This window comes from Marmota flaviventris, chromosome 1 (genome assembly GCF_047511675.1).
Source record: "Marmota flaviventris isolate mMarFla1 chromosome 1, mMarFla1.hap1, whole genome shotgun sequence".
Taxonomy (NCBI): Eukaryota; Metazoa; Chordata; class Mammalia; order Rodentia; family Sciuridae; genus Marmota; species Marmota flaviventris.
Genome location: NC_092498.1, coordinates 120,076,780 through 120,095,866, shown reverse-complemented (window position 1 = coordinate 120,095,866; position 19,087 = coordinate 120,076,780). Strand labels below are relative to the sequence as shown.

Genomic DNA, 19,087 nt, shown 5'->3' with positions numbered 1-19,087 from the left:
CAATCAGAATGACTCTGAAAGGGGAACCATACCTTGAAACCTTCTCATACCATGGGGCAGCATGATGGTCATCAGGCTTGGAACTCTGAAGGACCAGAGTTTGAGTCCTGGCTCTGCCAATTCCCAGTTGTATGACTTTGTTGAAGCCATAGAACCAGTTTCCTCATCTAGAAAGTGGAAATGGAAATTGTAACTATCTTAACAGGGATGTCTTGAAAAGAAGAAAAACAAATCTCCATCTTTGCAAAGTAACTCACGTGATCCTGGAAACATAGTAAAGGATCACTGCCCCTCAAGAGTAAGCAAGTATACCCAGGATGAAGCAAACAGGGCCTGGAACAGAACCCCGGGGAATATCATCACTTAGGGATAGGCTAGAAAATAAGTCCATACAGAAGACAAAAGAAGAGCAGCCAGAGCAGCAAAAAGGAGCCAAGAGGATTTCAGGGTCATAAAGACTAACAGAAGAGCTAGACAAGGAGGGATAGACAGTTGCCTTATCACAGACAAGAGGGCAGAGAGATAAGCACTGTGAAGTATCTTTGGATTTGACAACAAGGAGGCCTCTGGTGGCCATGGGGAGCTGTCTAGGTGGAAAAGTGGGGCAGAGCCTGATTATACTAGGCTGTTAGGAATGAATGGGAGGTGAAGAAGTTTGATGAGAAGAAAAGCTTTGTGAGAGAATCAAAGTATCATTTATGCCATTTCTTAGCCATTTCATGCTGCTATAACAGAATGCCTTAGGAAATTTATATAGAAAAGAAACTTATTTGCCCCATAATTCTGAAGGCTGGGAACCCCAAAGGCCCGGCATCATCAGGCATCTACTTGACCTCTTGTCATTCCATAGCAGAAAATGAAAGAGAAAAAAAAAAACTGGGCTCAAGATAGTATCCTACAGTCCTTTTATAACTGTCTTTAATCCCCTTAGGACCCACTTCACAATACTGTTGTGCTGGGGATTAAGCTTCCAGCACATGCTTTTCAGAGGATATGTTCAAATTGCAGCACATGCCCAGCATGGTGGGGCATGCCTGTAGTCCAAGTTACTCAGGAGGATTGCAAGTTTGAGGTCAACCTGGGAAATTTAGAAAAACCTTATCTCAAAATAAAAAATTTTAAGGGTTGGTGACATAGCTCAGTTATAGAACACTTGCCTAGCTGGCCTGAGGCCCATCATTCAATCCCCAGCATTGCTAACAAAAATACCAAATAATAAATCATATCATATGTCAAGATCAATTATTCAGAATGTTCCAGCTCTACCTTATTTTCACTATTTGGACATCAATTTCTGTCCAAAAAATTGTCTGAAAAGCTTGAAGGGCTGTAAGCCTTCTAAGAGCTAAAAGAAACCCAGGAGTTTTCCCCTTGCTGTGCTGGTCCTCTTCCCAGCTCTCACATGAACCCCATCTTTATGGAGGGGGTGGGTGATTAATTACTACCTTTCACATTTTTATAAGATATTCATTAGGGGGAAAATCAGCCTGGTTTGTTAACCTTGATTCCACCAGCAAAGGTGACTCTTCAAAGCATGGTGAAGGCTGGGGTGAGGGCCTCACTCAAATCCAGCTTCATGGGTAGAAAGGTCCCCATTTTAGCATCACAGAAGGGAGAAGAAAGACTGGGAAGCAAGAGACCTGGTATGGAGGTCCCAGCTCTGATCACCAACTGCACAAATAGGGTCAGCCATCCTTCTCTTCAGAGCTCAGTTCTCCCTTATGCAGGATAAGCAGTTTGACAAATGTAAATCTAAGGGTCTTGCAGGCTCTGACATCCAAGATGTGGATTTCTAGGCTATTATACTTTCAACAGTTCAAGTCCAGTTTCCCAGATGGCAAAACTGAGGTCTGGAAAACGCAGTTTCCAGTTTTCCCTTCTCCTTTCTAATGCATCTTACTCTTCAGAGAAAAATTCCTGGCCTGAAATATGGTTTTAGTGGTTCCCAATTACCTAAGGATAAAGCTTTGACTCTTCAGCCAGCATTTTAAACACTCCATAATCTCATTTTATCCAACCTCCTTTCCCACAGTTAGGCCTGTGTTCTCATCTTCGCCAACATTTTTTTTTTCCTATCCTAACTGTCCATGCTGAACCCACACCCTAGTATCATTTTCTGACTCATGTATCCTTCTCTTTTATATTTAGATCTCAGCTTCTCAGGAGCTGAAGCTGTTATCTTACTTAATCATGATGAGCATGCAGTAGTTGCTCAATAAAATTCCCAGCAAGCCCAAGGCCCTGTCTCTTGTGCTGTCTTTGGCATACTGTATTTCAGATGTGCTGTCTTTATCACTGGGATTTTCCTAGTTTGTCAGAGGTTCAGCCCAGGGACCCACAACATCAAATGCTAGGACTGGGAGGAGTATGGTGAGCAGTTAAGAGACTCCTCTAGGGCTGGGGTTGTGGCTCAGCGGTAGAGCGCTTGCTCGCCTAGCACGTGCTGGGTTCAATCCTCAGCACCATATAAAAATAAACAAATAAAATAAAGGTATTATGTCCAACTACAACTAGAGAGAGAGAGAGACACTCCTCTTTGCCACAAGAGGAAGCCCCGAGTTTTAATTTAGCCTTGTAACCTTGAGCATTTTCCTTTGCTTTGTATCATCCCTTTCAATACAGTTGTGCTTACTCAGGGTGGGTTGTGAGGCTTAAACAGCATTGGGCCTGCTCCTGGTTGGTGTGTTGTGAATGTTTTTCATCTCAACCAGGTCACCCAATCCCTCCTCCTCACAGAAGGAACAGTGGCCCAAGGCCACCACTTCTCACTTCTGCAACCAGAGAGGTGCTTTTGTTTGTTTGTGTGTGTGTGTGTGTATACTCAAAGGTCCTGTCGGATGCTGTCATTGCCAGGGCAGACCCAATCACAGGGTGTGGCCCTGAGAACAGCCTCGCTGGGCTCTGGCGGGAAGGATAGCAGGGGAGGACTCAACCCGCCCTTTGGGGCAAGCTGCCTCTCAGCTTCGCCGTTTATTTGGTTTGGGGGCCCTTCTCAAGCCAGGTCTCTAATGTGGAGTGAAGGGCACTTCTCAGGGTGGGGCTGTGACAATGCACTGCCTGTGCCGCCGCCATCACCGCGGTCCCTCCTAGTGCTCTGCAGTCTCCACCCCGGTTCTACTCTCTCCCACCTCCACCTCTGCGGCGGTAAAATGCAGTACTCTCAGGGCGCGTGCGCAGGTCTCTAGCGGGGCGGTGGCGGCAGCTATTTATAGTAGGTGACGTCACCTTGAAATAGACCGTTAGGGCTGGCCCGCCCTTCCCCCCTCCCACTCTCGCCGCTCGGCCCGGCCTCTCCCACTGCGCAGGCGTCGTTCCGTCCACCCATCCCCCACCAGGCGGCCGCTTCTCCTCTCTTGGCGGCGTCCGGGGCGCCAGCCACTGCGCGCGGAGCGAGCCAGAGAGAGGGCGCGAGCGGCGGCGCTGCCTGCAGCCTGCAGCCTGCAGCCTCTGGCAAGCCGGGGAACCAGTGCGCGTGCGCGCCAGCGGCCTCCGCGGCGACCGGGGAGCGGACGGGCGGGCGATCGAGCGGTGCGGGGCGCGAGGCGAGGCCGGGCCTAGAGCGACATGGGGGACCGGGAGCAGCTGCTGCAGCGGGCGCGGCTGGCCGAACAGGCGGAGCGCTACGACGACATGGCCTCCGCCATGAAGGCGGTGAGCGCGCCGCGATCCCGGGCGGTTGGCCGGGGCATCCTAGCATGGGGAAGGGATGGGGCAGCGGGCAGCGTCTCCCTTTTGGACTGGCCCGGGGCGACCCAGCTGGGCGCGGCCACCCACAGCTCGCGCTTCCCGCGCCCGCCTTGCTCCCCGCCATTTCCTGAGGACTTGGCCGGGGTGGGGTCTCGGGGGGCGGGGGCAGCCGTTCAGGATCGCCCTTGCAGCCCCGCCAGAATGAGCGGCCGGGGGTGGGGGGGGCGTTGCATGCTAACAGTTGCGGGGGAAGGGTTATCCGAGGAAACACGCGGGAGCCATATTCTGCTTCTAGACTGTTCTGTGGGACTTGGGGGCTCGCTAGCCTTACACTCTCTATCCTTCCACCATTCACCAACTTGTAATAAAGAATCACCTAGTGAGTGGCGCGCTGTCTCTCCTGATTTTTCTCTGCCAGGACTTGAAACCTGTGTAATTCCGATGAGTTTGTTTAGCTTGCTCGAATTGCTCTTCCCCTGCCTTCTCATGCTTGGGGTCTGGCTTTGTGTTTGAAGACCCTGCTCCTGCAGTCTAGGCGTGGGTGAGGGCTGTGGGACGGAGGGTGTGTAGCCTCATTATAGCCCCAGGTTCACTGTTGCACCATCTGCCTGGAGATTAAACTGAAACGTGACTACTTCTGAGTGAGATGAAAGCTTGTGTCTTTGCATTCCCAAGACCCTTGTAGATTCTGCAGCTGGATTTCCTGTGAAGGAGTCGTGACCAGCCACGCCCTAGCACATACCGTGGATTAGACACCACCTGCGTTTCTGAGACTTTGAGTTCTGGTTACCATCTCATTGGTCTTGTCTCTGTTCATATTATCCTAGCTTTTCTCTAAGTGAACATTACTTCTGTGTCAAGGTCACTCAGTGGTAGAATTACAACCGGTGGCCACCAACTTGCTATATGGTCCAATATTTAGCCTCTCAGGTCTTCACCTTAAACCGCAAAATTCAAAAATTCTGGGAGACATCTGCATTTTGGCCAGCTTTTGGGCAATTTTTAGGTGGCTTTTAAGTTTGATAGTGACTGCACTGGATTATAGCTCATTGTCTTTTGGCTAGCTTTTTGAAGTGATTTCTAAAAAAAAAAAAACTACAACTCAGAGACATCCCCAAATGTTAGACTAATTTGAAAATCTCATTTTAAGGCTTTTGAAAATAATATCAGATGAAATATAGTTGAGACCAATATTTAGGATTATCCAGGTAATAGTTGGGTTATCTTACATAGGGTGTCCTTGTTATACATCTAACCAAGGTGTGTTTGGAAGCCAGCAACACACCAAGGCCCATTTGTTAACAAATTGGGATCCTCATTTCAACACTGGTGTGCCTTTGTGGATAGATGGGAATTTTTTTTCTCTGAAGTAGGGGATAGTCTAAGTTAAGGGCTTGAACTTTAAATTCTTAAGGACCTGGTTGAGGAAAAAATAAAAATATGAATTTGTAAATCTTAAATGACTGACTGTATGCATGCATTTCCTTGGAAGGGGTCCTAAAACAGTTCTCTTTGGGAAAAATCTACCTCTTTCCACCTCAGCAAGTCACACTATGTGTGCCTCTTTTCCCCAGTAACTGAGAACTTATAATTGGAATGTGTAAACTGAAGCTTCTCAACATATTGGGGAGGTCCATGCATAGCCTGGGAATGGGATTTGAAGGCTGCAGGTTTAGGAGGAGCCCTTTGGGAATGATGTTTTAGAAAGAAGGATAGAATTTGAAGTTGAATTAAGGTTAAGAAAAAATGGCTAGAAAGTACTTTGTGGAGCTATCAGAAACTTGAGGCAACTTGAGATGAGAAATAAGGGAAAAATGGAGGGATATTACCAGAACAAAATTTAATTTGAGCCAGGGGTGGGGGGGGGGGGGGAGACTGCCTTTCTGGTCTTCATAATCAGACTTGAAAAATACTTCTCCATAACTTGCTATTTTTGTCCACATATGTTCTCTGAGGCATTAAGGTAGCATTTTGCAAACTAATGAACCCTTCAGTGTATTGGGAATTAATAATTCATATCTGAAATAATTGATAAGTTAGAAAAGCCATGCAGTTTTGAAAATTCAGTCCAAGCTGTCATCAGATTTATAATAAACCATTCCTTCAAGGTAACTCCTTTAAAATAAGATTTTTTTTTTTTTTTTGGTCAATATGCCTGTTTCTTATGTTAAATATTGTTTTGCCATCTAAATTGATCAGTGGAGAATGGTTTCTTACATTTTGCCTGTTAAATTGGCATTTGTAGATTAAATTCTTAATGTTATTAGAGCACTAAGTCCTTATGTTGTTAATACAAATATTAACTAAAGCTTTTGGGAAGAGTGAATGCTAGATCCTTCTGGATTTATGTGGGCTTTTTTTAGGGCAGTGGAAGAAGCAGGTAAGTAAAGTAGGGAGGATGGATCTAGGTACTACTCTGACCTTGAAACTTCTATCTCTTGGTTTCAGGACATCTGAAGCATCAAACTAAGAATACTGGTGTTATTAACAAATTACTTTCTACCATGAATCTTCTAACTTGTTCATGCTGCCTTTGTAATTTAAATGGTCACTTAATATTGCCTACCTGTAATGATTGATGTTCTCTATTCTACCAGCATCACCTGGAGGACAGTGTTGGTAAGCTTTGAGAAAAATCATGCAGGGCTGGGGTTTTGGCTCAGTGGTAGAGTGCTTGCCTAGCATGTGAAGCACTGGGTTTGATTCTCAGCACCACAATAAAAAAATAATAATAAGTGCTGGGTTGTGGCTCAGCGGTAGAGCGCTTGCCTAGCTCTTGCTAGGCCCTGGGTTTGATCCTCAGCACCACATAAAAATAAATAAAGGTATTGTGTCCAACTACAACTAAAATAAATAAATAAGTATTTTAAAAAATAAGAAATAAATAAAATAAATTTACAAAAAACTATGAAAATAATGCATTAAAAAAAGAAAAATCAGGGCTGGGAGTTGTGGCTCATTGGTAAGAGCACTTGCCTAGCATGTGTGAGGCCCTGGGTTCGATTTTCAGCACTACATATAAATAAATGAATAAAATAAAGGTCTATCAACATCTAAAAAAATATTTTTTAAAAAAAGAAAAATCACACATATTGGAAGCTATGATGCTGCCTCAAATCATTTGAGAACTAAAATTCCCTGCCTTACCCCATAATTTGAAGAGGCAAGAAATGTTAAAGAGAAGTTAATAAAGGAGTATCTCCAAGCTTGCCTTATCTCATACCTATACAGTGTAATAGTGGGAAGAAACATTGTGAAAGATTTTAGAAACCAAATCCTTCCTAGATCAGGCATTGACTGATTTTACACAATTTATAACTTATGTAAAATATCTGAAATACTGTGTGTTATGAGAACTATGAAATATAAATGGGATTAAAATGTTAACATTTAAGAATAAGTGATTTAAGAAAAGAAGGAAAGTAACCAGATAGATTTCTAGGGAGTATGCATTGGTGGCCACAATCCAGTCATACCTCTTAATGCTCTAATTCATCTATTTTTCTTTTGAAACGTAATTAGTAAGTATGAAATGATGTGGCATGTTTTAATACTGACGTGATCATAGTGTTGATTGAGGACAGGAAGAAATGTGTTCAAAGGATTTGAAGAATATCTACAGAAATCTTTAGTGCAGGAAACATATCCGCAGCTAGGGAAACAAGAGTCTGACAGGGAGAAGCACTTGGCCCAACCAGTGGCAAAAGGCTCTTATTCCAACAGCTGTGAGATTGTGGGAAGTAGGGAAATAAGCAGGTGGTGTGTAAAAGGAGAGCACCACTGAGTGGCCCTGGGTAAGACATAATCCATGTTGCAGATATTAAGGGTAATTTTGAGGTATACCAAAATTGTGGTATGAAAGCTTAAATCCATTATTGTTAAAATATATAAAAACCAGGGGAGCTCTGTTTCCTATCATCTGGTCACTTGAAATGTAATTATCTCTTATCATGTATAGAGCTGAAAAAGGAAGAAAGCCTTGGATGATTTTTTGTAATAGTCAGAATTAAAAGGTACTTTTAATTCTGGGCTTTGTTTTCCTGAAGTGGAAATCATGACCATCTGGGTTTGGGTTCCTGAATTATCCTCAGAAGAACTTCCAAATAGCCAAGACCTCCACTACTCATTTCCTTGAAGAAACAAAAAATGTGTTTTCCTTATCTTTGGGATTTTATATTAGTGATAGCCTCTGTAATGTTACATAGTTTTGGGTGGAAGTATACCCAATGTTTTCTGTATTACATTTAGCAAGTTTATGGAATTTATCATTTTGTTTATTAGGTAGCTGTTATTTCATGTGCAAATTCTGATTTAATTTTTTGAACAATTATGGATAGATATTGACTCCATTGTGCAAATAACACTCAGTTTGATTTTCTCACAAACTTAAGTTGTCAAACCATGATTTGAACTTGGAATTCATAGCTCTGATGGTAACCACTGTATGATACTACCACAGGAGGCTAAGGGATAATGTTTCCTGTATATATTCAGGTATATTAACGTTTTTCATCATTCACAAACACATTCCAGTTACTTTATACAAGTGGGCTTTTGAAACAGTTTTATTTATTCAATATAGGTAATTTTAACCCAATTTAATTATAGACAATCTGTCATATAAGGGTCTTAGCTATACCAGAGAAGCATAAGAGGGAAAACTCAGATCTAGATTTGGCTTATTCTTCTGAAGGTCAGGAGTATTTTTTTAGTTTAATAAGTCAAATGTTAGTTGGATTTGAGTTCCTGCTATGAAATGAGTATAGGACTGTATTAGCTTGTACTTCAAGAAATTGTTTCATATACTTGGCACTAGTTGTCTAGTTGTTTCTCCATCTTTTTTTTTTTTTTTTAAATAGTATTTTGTAAGCCTATAAGGTCCCTAAATAACATTTTCTTGATTGCAGGTAAAATTCTCCCTAGTGGTCTTCCACTCCAGCATTTTGGTGCTTCTTCTACTCCTTGCTACAGTGGCATTTCCTTGGTGTTGACACTTCCTGCAGTCAGAACCTGGCACAACTTCTGAAGCTGCCTATCCTGGTTCCTCCAGGGGTGGTAGCATTCAGTAATGCATTTCAAAAGGGGTTGCATTTAACCCCTGTAGATCCCTGTGAAAATGTTTGATGATGTCAAAAGCAAGTCAGAGACCGACTCAGTGATAATGAGGGTAAATATTTTATAACATTAGCTTAGAGTGGAAGTTGATTATCTGAGCTTGAAATTTAGCCTATCTTGTAGCCTGACAGAACTTGCAGCCTTACTCTAGTGAGAATACTGGGCTCAGCCTGGCCTTGGCTGGTGATGGTTTTGTACAGTGGCCTGTAGGGAGTAGTCTGCTACTTTGGGTCCAAGTGGGAGCCTCACTTCCTGGGAATTAACTTGGGAAAGAGCCCCCCCCCCCCCCCAAAAAAAAAAAAAGCCATCTTTCTGGCTTGCTTTTTTTTTTTTTTTTTTTTTTAAATACATAGTGTTCTGTCAAAGAAGCTTAAAGATTTCATTATATGATTTTGTTAACATAATTGCTCAGGAGAATTGTTTTCTTCTGTTATAAACTCAACATCAAAATGGAGCTGGACAATAAAATGTGGGCAAGGTAACTATAAATGATGGCACAATAATGTGTGTGTGTAGGTAGGTGTAGCTGTGAAGGATGGGAGAGGTGTTCAGAACAAGTAAAATTACCCCTAACTGGAAGTATGGCCTGGCAGTCTGGGTGGCATTTTTGTTTGGTAAGTATTACTTTTGATGTTGAATGTTTCCCAGATTAATAGCTTAAAATTTTCCTAAATAGTCACTGTTCTATTTTTGGCATGGATCTATTTTTACTCAAAAACACATAGTTTTTTGCCTTATGAGTTGCTGGAGGAGGCCCCTGGGGATGTTTGAGTAAGCGAATGGTGTCATGGGAAGATAAATGAATTAGCAGCAGGCTGGGTTATTTATGACTTTCAGTAATGCTGTGTAGTCGCAGCACAGAGAAGCTGGGTAAAAGTTCCCCCAGGGTTGAGAGTTGGTATAGCTAAAGGCTGTGGTAAAGACATCAGGAAAATGGCTGGTAGTTCTTAAATAGAAAGGAGGATCTTTATAAAATGGGAAGGCTTAGTCAATTTAAAGTTTTCAGTAAGGATGTAAATAGGACAAAATAAATTGGGGAGTTGTAAAGAAAGCAGAGATTCCAAGCAGAAGTGGGACAACCTCTTAGGTGACTGGGAACCACATGAAGACTTAGTGGCCAAGGAGGCTGCTCTGAGGGCAGCTGATTAAGTGATGGAAATGAGTATTACACTGGTATTGGAGGGGAAAGAAGATTGAAAGCCCTGTTCTTAAATCTCTTCTACCTAAAATTCTTTGTTTTGTCTTTGCTTTGTATTCCTAATTCGAAAATATCTCTGTGATTGCAGAGGTGCAAAATCTCATTTCCATAGGTTCTGCAGATGATCATTCAGCTGATTTAGTATGTAAGGTATCTGCTTCTCCTTGAGCTTTTTTGTGGGGAGGGAGCAGGGATGATGCTAGGACCCTCAACATGCTAGGTAAATGCTCTACCACTGAACTATATTATATCTCCAGCCCCTAGGACTGAACTTTTGTTCTGGCTGCTATATTTTGGTATTTGAAGTGTTGGCAACTAGTGCTAACTAACATCAGTGGAGGTTATTTAAGTATGTATTGTCAGTCAAGCTTAGTTGCAAATCTGTTTTGGGTCTCATTTCCAATCTGTGGAAATTTCAGGGTTTTTTTTAGTAACTGATCAAGTGATAAATTTTCTTTTTACTAGCTGAGTTTTGACCTGGCAGTATTAAAAAATAATATATTTAAACATACCCAGTTAATTCCTAGTTAGATCTGGCTTGGGTTCTAAGAACAGTGCTTACTTAGTTATGTTAGTCACGCTCAGCTGATGCAGATAGTGATTCATTGAGACTGGCTGGCAACCAGATGATTGTTACATAAACACTGATGCTTCTAGTAAATTATTTTCTTGTGAAGGTATCATAAATATTACCCAATACTTATTTTTTAGCAATTTATCCACAATGGAAAAGGGATATTTTTTGCATGAATTTCTAAAACTTATAGATTATATCTAAACTTCACTTATATTAATATCGTCAACCTCTTGCCTTACCACACCTTTTATTGGTGCTTATTAGGAAAAATGGTGAAGCTGAAATGGGCCTTGGAGATCATTTGTTCTAATCCTCATTTTACTTTCGATGCCTAGAAAGATTGTGTTTGAGGTCACATGCGACTAGCTAGATTAGCCCAGATGTCTTAGGTTTCAGTAATTGATAATTACATTGTATAATATATGTATTTCAGATATGCACTCTATCTTGATGATATACTCTGGGAAGTTACCTTGGTGAATCTTTAGAGCAGTCTAAGAGAAACAGCTTCATTAGTCACAGGATGAAATATATTGCGACTCTTGGATATTATTTGCATTTTAATGTGTAGTGGCCTTACCTGGATTTTGTTACTGCAGAATCCAAGGAGCTCTTCAAATTCTGTTCTTTATATTTTATTTTATTGACTCTTGCCTATAGGACTCAAGCATTCTGTGTTTGTCAAAATGAGATGGAATTTTGATTTAGATTTAGAATGGTTGCTTCCTTAAAACACTTAGAAATATTTACAAAGTCTCTTTGTATTTCTACTAACAAATGCAAAAGTGAATGTTTAAAGGCTTACTAGAGGAGAAAACTGGGGTGGGGAGTATCACTGGTCTTCAACTGAATTTGAAGGGAGCATGGATTTTGGATTAGTAAATAGGGCAGCTATGTAGCTTTGTTTCCTTTGAGCAGAGATGGGGACATTCACTGTCACTAATGCATCATTTATTTTGGCTTGAGGGAGGGCTGGGAGAATCTGTAGGAAAATAATCAAACAGGATAAAGTCTCAGTGTTTTCTTCCTCATGATTATCCCTTTCCATAATCATCCTTGTCACCATTCCTTCCAAGATGAAAGCAACATCTTACATTCAAGACTTGATATGACTTCCCTATTCCTATTTTGAGTTTCCAAGTATTTAACTTTGTACTATAGTCTTCCATTGGATGGGATGTATATTGATTTTGCCCATGAATGTTTTTTTCCCCAAAGTTGGCTTGTCCATAAGTCCTTTCTTGAGAAGGATTGTTAATTATGTTGGAGAAAGAATTTTCCAAGATTTTTGGGTTTAGCTCTCAAATGTTTGTCTCTTTGGGGTTTTACAGGTGACAGAGCTGAATGAACCTCTCTCCAATGAAGATCGAAATCTCCTCTCAGTGGCCTATAAGAATGTGGTTGGTGCCCGGCGATCTTCTTGGAGGGTCATTAGCAGCATTGAGCAGAAAACCATGTCTGATGGAAATGAAAAGAAATTGGAGAAAGTTAAAGCTTACCGGGAGAAGATTGAGAAGGAGCTGGAGACAGTGTGCAATGATGTCTTGGCTCTGCTTGACAAGTTCCTCATCAAGAACTGCAATGATTTCCAGTATGAGAGCAAGGTGTTTTACCTGAAAATGAAAGGTGATTACTACCGCTATTTAGCAGAAGTGGCTTCTGGAGAGAAGAAAAACAGTGTGGTAGAAGCTTCCGAGGCAGCCTACAAGGAGGCCTTTGAAATCAGCAAAGAGCACATGCAGCCAACACATCCCATTCGGCTGGGCCTGGCCCTCAACTTCTCTGTGTTCTACTACGAGATCCAAAATGCACCTGAGCAGGCCTGCCTCTTAGCTAAACAAGCCTTCGATGATGCCATAGCTGAGCTGGACACATTAAATGAGGATTCCTATAAGGACTCCACACTCATCATGCAGTTGCTTCGAGACAACCTTACCCTCTGGACGAGCGACCAGCAGGATGAAGAAGCAGGAGAAGGCAACTGAAGATCCTTCAGATCCCTGGCCCTTCCTTCACCCACCATTCCCATCATCACCAATTCTTCCTTGCCACAGTCACTAAATATCTAGTGCTAAACCTATCTGTATTGGCAGCACAGCTACTCAGATCTGCTCTCCTGTCTCTTGGGAAGCAGTTTCAGATAAATCATCATGGGCATTGCTGGACTGATGGTTGCTTTGAGCCTACAGGAGCTCCCTTTTTGAATTGTGCAAAGAAGTGTGTTCTGAATGAGGCATTTAACTATGCCTATTAATCTATGGCAAATCTAGGCAAAAGTGATTGGGGAGTTTAGAGAGGAGAATTAGCCAACACAGGCTATGGTTGATATTTAAAACAAGCTGATAGTGTTTTGTTAAGCAGTACATCTTGTGCATGCAAAAATGAATTCAGCCCTTTCACCTCTTTCTTCAGCTAATGGAAAACTGTTAAGGAAAGCTGATACAGAGAGACAACTTGCTCCTTTCCATCAGCTTTATAATAAACTTTGATGTGAGGTTTCAGTAGCACCTTGTTTTGCCTCTTTAAATTATGATGTACACAAACCTTTTAAACGCAATGCATCTAAAGTTTTGATATGTGTAACTTTTTCTTTCTTTTTTTTTGGGTTGCAATTGTTTAAGAATCATGGATTTATTTTTTGTAACTCTTTGGCAGTTGTCCTTGTGTATCTTGACAGCACCATGTGTGTCAGCCCATGTCAATCAAGACAGGTGATTATGAAATGCCAGACTTATAAAATAAATGTTTTGAAATTCAAAGGGTAAATAAATGCTGCTTTGGGGATACTATCTCTGTGTGTGGTCTTGATTTTTTTTCCCTCTCCCAAGGAGCTCTTTAACCAGTCATCATTTTGGATTCATTTTGAGGCTCTCAAAGTATTGAAGTATCAGCAGTACAGTATCCAAGCTTTCCTGCCATCTAATTGATTCCATTACATATTTTGTAGCACACATTTAAGGGTTGTGAGTTTTTTAAATAGTCTTCTGTGAACCCAGCTATTAGCCTCTGTGATCCACTCTAACCAATAATTGATGTTTGTAAATGAGCCTAAGAATCCCTGTACAGCCATGACCTCAAGGCTTTGGGTAGCCTTGGCAAGCCATGCTACTTCTGAGTCAAGGCTAGGGTTTGGATTATGTTTCAACTCCAACTACTCTGTAATGCAGACACTTTCTTTGGTCTGAAAATTGGGTATAGAGAAGTAGGACTATGCATAATTAAAGTGTAGCCCCATCAGTGACAAATGGAGTTCTTGAGAGAATTTAGGAGGGAGCAATATAAATTGCATTTGGCCTAAATCTGGAAGGCTTTTCTACTGCATGATAAAGAGGTCAGGGTAAACTAATGTCTAAAGAAATAAAATAGTTTTTCTAGGTCACAGCAAAATTAGGGACAACCTAGAATAGCATTCAGATACCCTAAATTCTTGCATGCTTTTTACTGTGCTATGCCCTTTGGGTTGAGACTAGGAAAAAAAAGGATGTGATGTTCATTCTGGGGATGATTTCAATGCTTTGTTTTTTTGTTTGTTTTTCTGGTGCTATATGGGGAACCCAGGGCCTTGGGCATGTTAGTCAGGCATTCATCACTTAAGCTATGTGGCAGCTTACTTATTAGCCTTTTAATATTTTCACTTAGAAACAAAGTTGTACTTTAAATTGTTTAAATTGATGACTTCATGTTTCCAGTAGCTCCTCAAGCCTTGCTCAAATATCCATTTCCTTGAGTTTGGGGAATGAATAGCATTCTTAGTTATGGAACTTTTGTCAAATAAATCACTTAGTCAAATTACTTGAGATGGGGAGGCCCAAGTCCTTTTAAAAAAAAAAAATTAGTTGTAGATGGATACAATGCCTTTATTTTATTTTTATGTGGTGCTGAGGATTAAACCCAGTGCCTCACAATGTGAGACGAGTGCTCTACCATTGAGCTACAACCCTAGCCCCTCCCAAGTCCTTTTGGCGCTATGATAAAGTAGGCTGTGTTCGATTTGTTAGGTCCTCCATGCATTACTTGCAATCCACCCTTAGAGTATTTATGTCTTATAGAATTTGAACTGATTCCTCAGTTAGGAATCCCAACTATCAGGCAAGCTCCAACACTTAGGATTTCAAGCATCAATACTATAGTGGGACTTAAATCATCTTCTGTAATATAGCCCAATAGTGGGACTTAAATCATTTCCTGTTATATAGCCCCATAGTTAGGTTAGCTGATGAAAACCACCATTGCAAACTATGTTCTGAGTACTTATTTTTATGGTCTCTGAATCTGTACAATGACCCTAGGAGATAGGAATGTTAATATTTTTTTAACAGGAAACCACATACCAGATGCGGCTTATGGTACATGGCTATTAAAAGGTAAAGCTGAGCTCAAAATGGGCTATTATGCTAGGTACGCTGATATATAACTGTAAAACAGGAGAAATACTTGAGCTCAGGAGTTCAAGGCCAGCCTGAGCAATTAAAAAAAAAAAAAAAAAAGATGGGATGTCCTACTTCAAGACTATTTCAACTATGCCATAGTTATTTTGATCCCCATCTGGAAAAAATTAGTCCTAGGAATTCTTTCCTTCAAGACCTAATGAAATACTTTCATTTACAATCCTCTGATCTGGCTGGAAGCTTCCTCTTTCCTTTGAACTGCTAGGTGACTTGGGGTCAGTCTTTGTTGTTATTCTAAGTTTTTCAGCATGTTATCACCTCCACTGGAGTATAAGCCTTATGGCACCTAGCAAGGTTGGATGAGCTAAAGGTTGAAGGAATCTATTGTCAAAGTCATTTCCTAAAGCACAACTCGTTGTCATTCTGGAGTACAGAAACTATATCAGAAAGGGAAGAGTAAATAACATTTTCTGTCCTCTGTGGGCTGATCACCTTGCTGAGTGAGGCTTTAAATATATGTTTAAATTACAAACTAATACTCTTGTGATCTGGGTTGTAGCTCCAATTACAAGGCTCAGAAAAAGTGACTTTCATGAGGTCAAACAGGAAATGGAAGAATATATTTTTGTGCAGGACTTAAAAGTCCTTTATTATTATTATTTTATTAATGGAACTGAAGATTGAATCCAGGGGCTCTACCTCTGAACTACATCTCCAACATCCCCACTTTTTTGGTGGGGGGGGCGGGGAGTGCCAGGGATTGAATTCAGGGGCACTCAACCACTGAGCCACATCCCCAGCCCTATTTTGTATTTTATTTAGAGACAGAGTCTCACTGAGTTGCTTATGGCCTCACTATTGCCAAGGCTGGCTTTGAATTCATGAACCTCCTGTCTCAGTCTCCTGAGCTGCTGGGATTACAGGCGTGTGCCACCGTGCCTGGTGACCAACTTGCCCACCTTTAAAAAAAAAAAAATTGAGGCAGGGTCTCACTAAATTGCTAAGGCTTGTAATCCTGAGCCTCCTGAGTAGCTGGGATTATAGGAATGTACCACCACCATGCCTGGCTTAGGATTCTTGTTGTTTTTGATACCATGTCGCTTGCAGATCTGGATAGCAATTTAGAAGAATAATGCAAAGCCTGACCAAGTCACATAGTAGTTCAAAGGGGAGAGATTACTTTCTCCTTTACATTGGCTCCAGCTGGATGGGTCTTTTTTATTGTACTACTCCTACTCCCAGGCATACCCTGTAATGGGGACCTTAATGCCATTCTTTCTCCTAAGACTTGGAGCTCCTTCACTTCAGAAAGTGCATTACTTGTAGTAATACAATAACAGTTGTAGCTTGATATGGACTGAAGTACCGCTAGTTGAAATCTCTCTCCAGCTGCATCCAACTTGTTCAAACTGCTCTTGTGTTTTGCTCAAGTTCTTACTCTCCCTCTGGAAGGGGTTTCTTCTCTTGCTCTATCCAAATTCAATCTATGAAATCCCACCTGTCAGTTTCTGTGTGACCCTGAACTGGTTCTATGGGTCTGTACCACACAATGGCATTTATCACTTCTTTGTTTATTCAATAATCCCATTGAGCTGCTACTACATGGTACATATTGGATGGGGGGCTGGAGATATTTGGTGAATTGACACAGACAGGAGTCTTGTTCTCCTAGGGTTAACACTCTAGTGGGGAATAAAAAAAATAAAAAGCAAAGAGTAAAATTGTCACTTAAGTTCCTCTCCAGGCCTAACACACAATGAACAATAAGAATTTCTTATTCAATCAATTATTCATAATTTGACTAATTTGAGGTCAGAATTTTTTTAAAAGAACAACAAGAATCCTTCATTTCCCCACCCAATCTGCTGATGAGCCCTACAAAACAACTGAAGTCTTTTCTCTTTACACTTGCAAATTAGTAGTGTGATCTAGAGCAAGTCCTCGCCTCTTGGATGTATCTGTAAAAAAGAGATTGTTGCTTTTGGTGGTCTCTGGGAACTTTCATTTCTGAGATTCTGTATTATTTTCAACTGCTCTGGGGGTAGTCTGAATCCTATTCTTGGTCTTTTCCCCCTGTACTTTTCTCTTCCCCTTTTCCTTCCACTCTTCACATTTGTTCCTTCTGCATCTGCCCTCCATACTCTTCACTTTCCTAGCTACTCCACATTCTACCCAGATGGTTACCATGGAAATCATCTTCTAGAAGTGACATCAGTCATTTCCTAGGCAACCATTTCCAAGGCAGTGACATCATCCAATCACCATGGCAACACTCCAGGAAGACACTTCTGAAGTGAAATGGGCAAACAGAATTCTTATGTATTTCTTAGGGTTGGGAGCAATACAGGAAGAATATTAAAAGAAGAAAATATCTCAGGAGCAAGAAGCTCTGGTCTTTTGGGGGAAAAGTGGAATCACTGTGGGGCTCAAAAAAAAGCAGAACCCTTCCCTTTCTAATAACTGGGCTGATTCTGTAACTTGTCACCATATTGGAATACTTTAGAGTGAACAAGGGCACCATTATTATTTTTCATGGATAACAAAAGAACACTGGGTCTCCCCAAGCAAATCAGGATTTGTGGCCCCCTGCCCATAATCAGGCAGATGCCTAGCTTCTCTCCCTTATCCATGACTCATCCCACAAGTGGTGATTCAGTATTTCCTGTGTAGGGATATTGGGGATACCATAGTGAACAAAACCCAGCTTCTAGTGAAGCACACAATTGTGTATGTTGTATATGTTTTAGGGTGAGGGTAATCCCATAGTCACCCGAATGCATGCTATGGTGTAGACTGAGCATAATGTTCAAAAGGGAAAGTGTCAAACTCCAGGAACATCTAACAAGCTACTATACTAGAAGCAGCTTGGGCAGGAGGGTCCAAAAGCTCTGCCGAAGGCAGTAGGATGGGGATGAGTTGGGGAGAAGACTGGCAGAAGAAACAGCATGTACAGAGAAATCATGTAGAATATCCAGAATGGAAAGGTAGATGGGGAGGCCAAGCAAAAACCAGGAGAGAGCTGAAGGTTGAGAGGGCAGGGCAGCAGGAACCAAGCCTCATAAGACCTTGGAGGTTTGAACTTTGGCCTTCATTTTCCTAGCACTGGAAAGCCCTGTGGGAGGATTTTGAGCAGCAGGCGACAGGATCTTGTTTGCATTGTGTTAAAAAAAAAATCTCACCCTGGAGGTCTGTTGTGTGGAGCAGTTTGGGAGAGCAGTTTGTTTAGGAGGGATTTGGGGTGGTGATTTGACTGTGAGATGGAGTGACATAGGTATATTTGGGAGCTGACAGGATTTGCTGAAGGAATGAATAAGGGTGAGGGCAAGGATATTCAGGCTGATATTCAGGCTCCTGATATTGAGTGACTTTGGGTAGAGGAGAGATACTGATTCAGATAGATGAGGGTGGTGGGCCAGGCCTGGGACTAATCCAAAGCAAGAGAGTTGCCTTAGGAATATTTACAGAGGCTTACATCTTCAGGGTCAGGCTTAGAAAGGAGTACCCTTCCCCGCCCCCAAATGCTGTACTTTGGGAAGAGCAAGTTTTTTGTTTTTTTGGGGGCAGGGTGTAGATGGTGAGGCATGATCATTCAGCAGTAACAATGGTAATCTCTTGTATTTGTAGCTTAAGGTCTTCACTGTCATCAACCCCCTAATCAAGGTGAAGAGATGAATGCATGCAAATACATGCTGATTCACTGTGTCCATAAGCCCTCATTTGCCTATCTTGCATGTGAGTAAACCAATGCCTAGATAAATTCTATAATTTGCTGAAGGTTCCATACTTTCAGGCAGTAGCAGCAGGTCTCAAACTCAGGCTGACTCGAGCCTACTGTTTTCTCACAAGATGACTTTTCATCAGCCACCCCAGTTTTCTGGGAAAAGGAAGGAAGGGAAGCCAGGTACCTAAAAAGCCCCAAGCACTCTTAGACCAGCCATCTTCTCATTCTTCACTGTCACTGTATGAGGTGAGGAGCAAACAGAGGGCTTGAGAAGCAATGAAACCCTTCAGCTTAACAGAGCTTCACACCAGAGCTGCTTTTTCTCTGCCACAGATGTCCTCAGACCACCTGGAAGGTTCTACCAGGGGCAGGTAAAAGAGGTGGAAGGCTAAAGGAATAGT

General features: G+C 41.7%; 1 protein-coding gene across 4 annotated transcripts; it reads left to right on the top strand.

The window, feature by feature from the left end:
• Nucleotides 1–3,365: 3,365 nt before the first annotated feature.
• Nucleotides 3,366–13,366, top strand: Ywhah (tyrosine 3-monooxygenase/tryptophan 5-monooxygenase activation protein eta). 4 transcript variants are annotated; one of them, XM_027953395.2, is made up of 4 exons: nucleotides 3,562–3,651; nucleotides 6,136–6,306; nucleotides 8,595–8,854; nucleotides 11,909–13,366. In XM_027953395.2, the coding sequence occupies exons 3-4, from the start codon at nucleotides 8,804–8,806 to the stop codon at nucleotides 12,560–12,562; spliced, it is 705 nt and encodes a 234-aa protein (XP_027809196.2). In that variant the 5' UTR covers nucleotides 3,562–3,651; nucleotides 6,136–6,306; nucleotides 8,595–8,803; the 3' UTR covers nucleotides 12,563–13,366. The 4 variants fall into 4 exon arrangements, with proteins under 4 accessions (XP_027809195.1, XP_027809196.2, XP_027809198.1 ...); XM_027953397.2 differs by lacking the exon at nucleotides 8,595–8,854; XM_027953396.2 differs by lacking the exon at nucleotides 6,136–6,306 and having other exon boundaries at nucleotides 3,597–3,651.
• Nucleotides 13,367–19,087: the final 5,721 nt, after the last annotated feature.

Bases quoted from the DNA above. Each gene is read 5' to 3' on its own strand.
- Ywhah (XM_027953394.2), top strand. From the start codon at position 3,565: ATGGGGGACCGGGAGCAGCTGCTGCAGCGGGCGCGGCTGGCCGAACAG. The intron at 3,652-11,908 runs GTGAGCGCGCCG...GGGGTTTTACAG, and splicing joins TGGCCTCCGCCATGAAGGCG to GTGACAGAGCTGAATGAACC.